This window comes from Triticum dicoccoides, chromosome 3A (genome assembly GCF_002162155.2).
Source record: "Triticum dicoccoides isolate Atlit2015 ecotype Zavitan chromosome 3A, WEW_v2.0, whole genome shotgun sequence".
Lineage (NCBI taxonomy): Eukaryota > Viridiplantae > Streptophyta > Magnoliopsida > Poales > Poaceae > Triticum > Triticum dicoccoides.
Genome location: NC_041384.1, coordinates 647,785,599 through 647,788,843, shown reverse-complemented (window position 1 = coordinate 647,788,843; position 3,245 = coordinate 647,785,599). Strand labels below are relative to the sequence as shown.

The 3,245-nt window shown below is 48.2% G+C and overlaps 1 protein-coding gene across 1 annotated transcript; it reads right to left on the bottom strand.

The window, feature by feature from the left end:
- Window positions 1-408: 408 nt before the first annotated feature.
- Window positions 409-1,819, bottom strand: LOC119272747. The gene is made up of 3 exons (XM_037554155.1): window positions 1,736-1,819; window positions 1,484-1,630; window positions 409-1,014 (listed from the first exon to the last, which is right to left on the bottom strand). The coding sequence occupies exons 1-3, from the start codon at window positions 1,817-1,819 to the stop codon at window positions 559-561; spliced, it is 687 nt and encodes a 228-aa protein (XP_037410052.1). The 3' UTR covers window positions 409-558.
- Window positions 1,820-3,245: the final 1,426 nt, after the last annotated feature.

Here is a 3,245-nt window from a genome sequence, read left to right as displayed (position 1 = left end):
AGCCTAGTTGATGCCTCGAGGTCGATAAAAAGCCAAAAAAACCCTAAGTGAGCCTAGTTGATGCCTCAAGGTCGATAAAAAACCAAAAAACCTTAAGTGAGCCTGCTTGATGCGTCGAGGTCGATAAAAGCCAAAAAAACAGTAAGTGAGCCTAGTTGATGCCTCGGGGTCCATAAAAAGCCAGAAAACCTAATTGAGCCTAGTTGATGCCTCGGGGTCGATAAAAAGCCAATAAATCTAAGTGAGCCTACTTGATGCCTCGAGGTCGATAAAAAACACCAGTTGCACAGAAACATACTTAAGATCACAATCATCAATTTGCTAGCATCTTACTTAAGATCACATTCAGCACCTCCAAATACCACCACATTTCGCAATAGTTCAAATCCTTACATAATCATAGTTGAAGATTACTACATTACATCACCATAGTTCAGAAGTACTCATAGTTCAGAGAATTTATTCTACCATCATTACAGCAAATGCCAAACCACACTCTGCAAAAGGTCAGCAAATGCCAAATGATATTGCCCATTCTTCTCTTCCAGAACCACCTGCTTATCCATTTATGATGGCCTTCACTCCCTGCAGCTTCACATTGCTCTCTTCAAGTGTCTTCTTCAACTCATCAATGTGGTTCTGCAAGTTCTTCCTCTCTTCAGCTAGCTTGAGCTTCATGTTCCTAATGACATTTTCTTGAGCAGCTGCTAGGTTCTTAACCATGTCATACTTCTCCTGAAGCTTGTTGGTTTCAAGATCTTTCCTTTCTACCTCTGCCCTCCTTTCCTGAGCATCCAAAAGTCCATTCACATCTTCAACCAACTTCTCATAGCTCTCCTGCGGCTTCTTCTTCTCTTGTGTCAAGTCATGAACAACAAATGAATGCAAAAGATTTTCCTCAGTCCTATCTCTCCTACTTTGTTCATACATAAACCATAACTTGGCTAATGCATTCTCAAGGGTGTTGGGCCAAGCTGGATCAATCCATTCAACTAATCCACAGTTTCTACCTTCCTGAACAAAATCAGAATTAATATAAACAAAAAACATTAGAATGCTTCCAAGCAACACTATTTAATTACTATCATCAAATTCGGAGCTTGAGCTTGCTACTTAAACATGTCCTCATGCTACTTAAACTATGTTGTCCTGCTATAAAGTAAACATAATCAATCAAATGACCTAACATGTCATACTAAACAAGTTGCATCCTCTGTCCTGCTCCAGTAACCCATGCATATTCTGTCTTGAATTATTTATAGTATGCTACACTAAACAAAGTGACCTAACTTAACAATGCTGCGAGACCAAGGGGAAACGATGCTGCCAGAGTAAGCAATTGCTTCTGATCCACTCTCCTAACTAAACAATACAACTAAACCTAACACTAAACTGCAATGCCTGCCACCACAGTACAGATCCAGAGAAAACAAAGGCACAACACAAACAAAGGCAGATCCAGAGAAAACAAATCACAATATACCTTCTCAGCACAACAAAGAAACCTCCTGCCAGTGTGGATTCCTTCGAAAGCAACACGCCTTTCTGCGGCCTTCCCATGTTCATTGCAGAGAACAAGCAACTCCGTTTCAGGTCCCTCGAAATCGGAGTCTTCAGTGGTAGCAGGGATCTGTAGTGCATAGGAATACCAGAGATTTGATCCACATGTCAGCAAACAAGCTCATTCAAGAAATCCCCCAAATCACAAACCCTAACCCTAAAAATCTGAACTTACCTTAATTCTGCCATCGTCAGAACCAGAGCTGACGTACTCCACGGTGTGCTCGCTGTTATCGGACCCATCGCTCCAGGACACCATGGCGACGCGGCGGGGGCGCGGCGACGGGTGCGGCGAGCAAAGCAGAGGAGCAAGACAGAGGAGGAGTGAGTGAGAGAGCAGCGAGACAGAGTGGGGAGTGGGGAGTGGGGCAGCACCGACGAGTCTTTTGACCGGTCCATCAAACAGAGGCATACGGCACCGTCAAACGCCGTCTAACGGTTGTCGGGACGGCCGACGGTGCCACGTACGCAAAAAAGGCCCCACCTGTCATAAACAAGCTTAACTGACCCCGATCCGCCGATCAGTGCTTTCTGCAAAAAGATTACGGAAGAGATGGTGTTTTCTGCAAAAAAAATGTATTGTAGTGGTTTTCGCAAACCTTGCCTTCAAAGTGGTGGTTTTGTGCAATTTACTCCAGTTCTTTTGTTTTTGTTTTGAGAAGGCCGTTATCTCACTGTTAACTCCGTCGCCGTGGCATGCCAGCAAGTCTGGCCCGCGGTCACTAAGCGTGGGGCCCACCTAATTAGAGGGGAAAGAGGAAGAAAAAATAATGGTGTGACTGTTGAGCGAGTGGGTGGACACAGTGCGGCCCACTGGCCCTGCCCTGCTAAAACAAAAAGAGAAAAACGTACTGTACTTGAGCGCGTGGCTCGGCCGGGCCGCCTCGATCGGGCCGGAGCGCTCTCGTCGCGCCGTACGTGGTCCGTGGTACTGTGCTCGTCCGCCGGACGGACGGACCGACCACCGCCCTGTGGGCTTTGCTGCCCGTGGAGCGCAGCGGAGTCCGGCCAGCACTGCCGCACGCAATGCATGATGCATGATGCGTCGTCCTCGTCCCACTCGTGGCTCGTGGGCGCGGCGAGCATCTGCCGCCTGCCGGCCGGCCCGGCACAGAGCGCCACTAGTGTCCCATGTCCTTGCTGCCTGCTTCTCCGTGTGACGCGGCTGGCATGCAATGCATGGTGGCACGCACGCGGCGTCCTCTGTTTGCCCGTTTGCACGTCCTTCTTTCTGATCGGCTCGGGGGCCATTCCATGTTGTCTCGGGCATCTCAGACCGGTGGAATCATTTGGGTTACGGCCGGCGGTGACACGATCCATACAAGATACAGCGTGGTATAGTAGAATGTACTGCAAGGCCAGGGACGGAGCCAAGAATCATCTACATAGAGGGCAAAGAAGAGCTAAAATGTTGGAGGGGGCCAATGGAGCATCTTTGTGCGAATAATATAGGGATGGGGTCTTAGCGGGGGATGTAGGGATGTTATAAGAAAAGAAAAAACAATTAGCATGCGGAGCCATGGCCCCGGCCCGCCCACGGCTCACTCCGTTGCAAGGTTATGGTCAAGAAAACCATAATGGATGGACTACATTTTCATCACTAATGGAAAATTGTGGGGGGTGGGGGGAGAGCCCTTTGATCAGGGAAAAAACACGAAATGGACATCGTTCTGCGGGCGCCACTC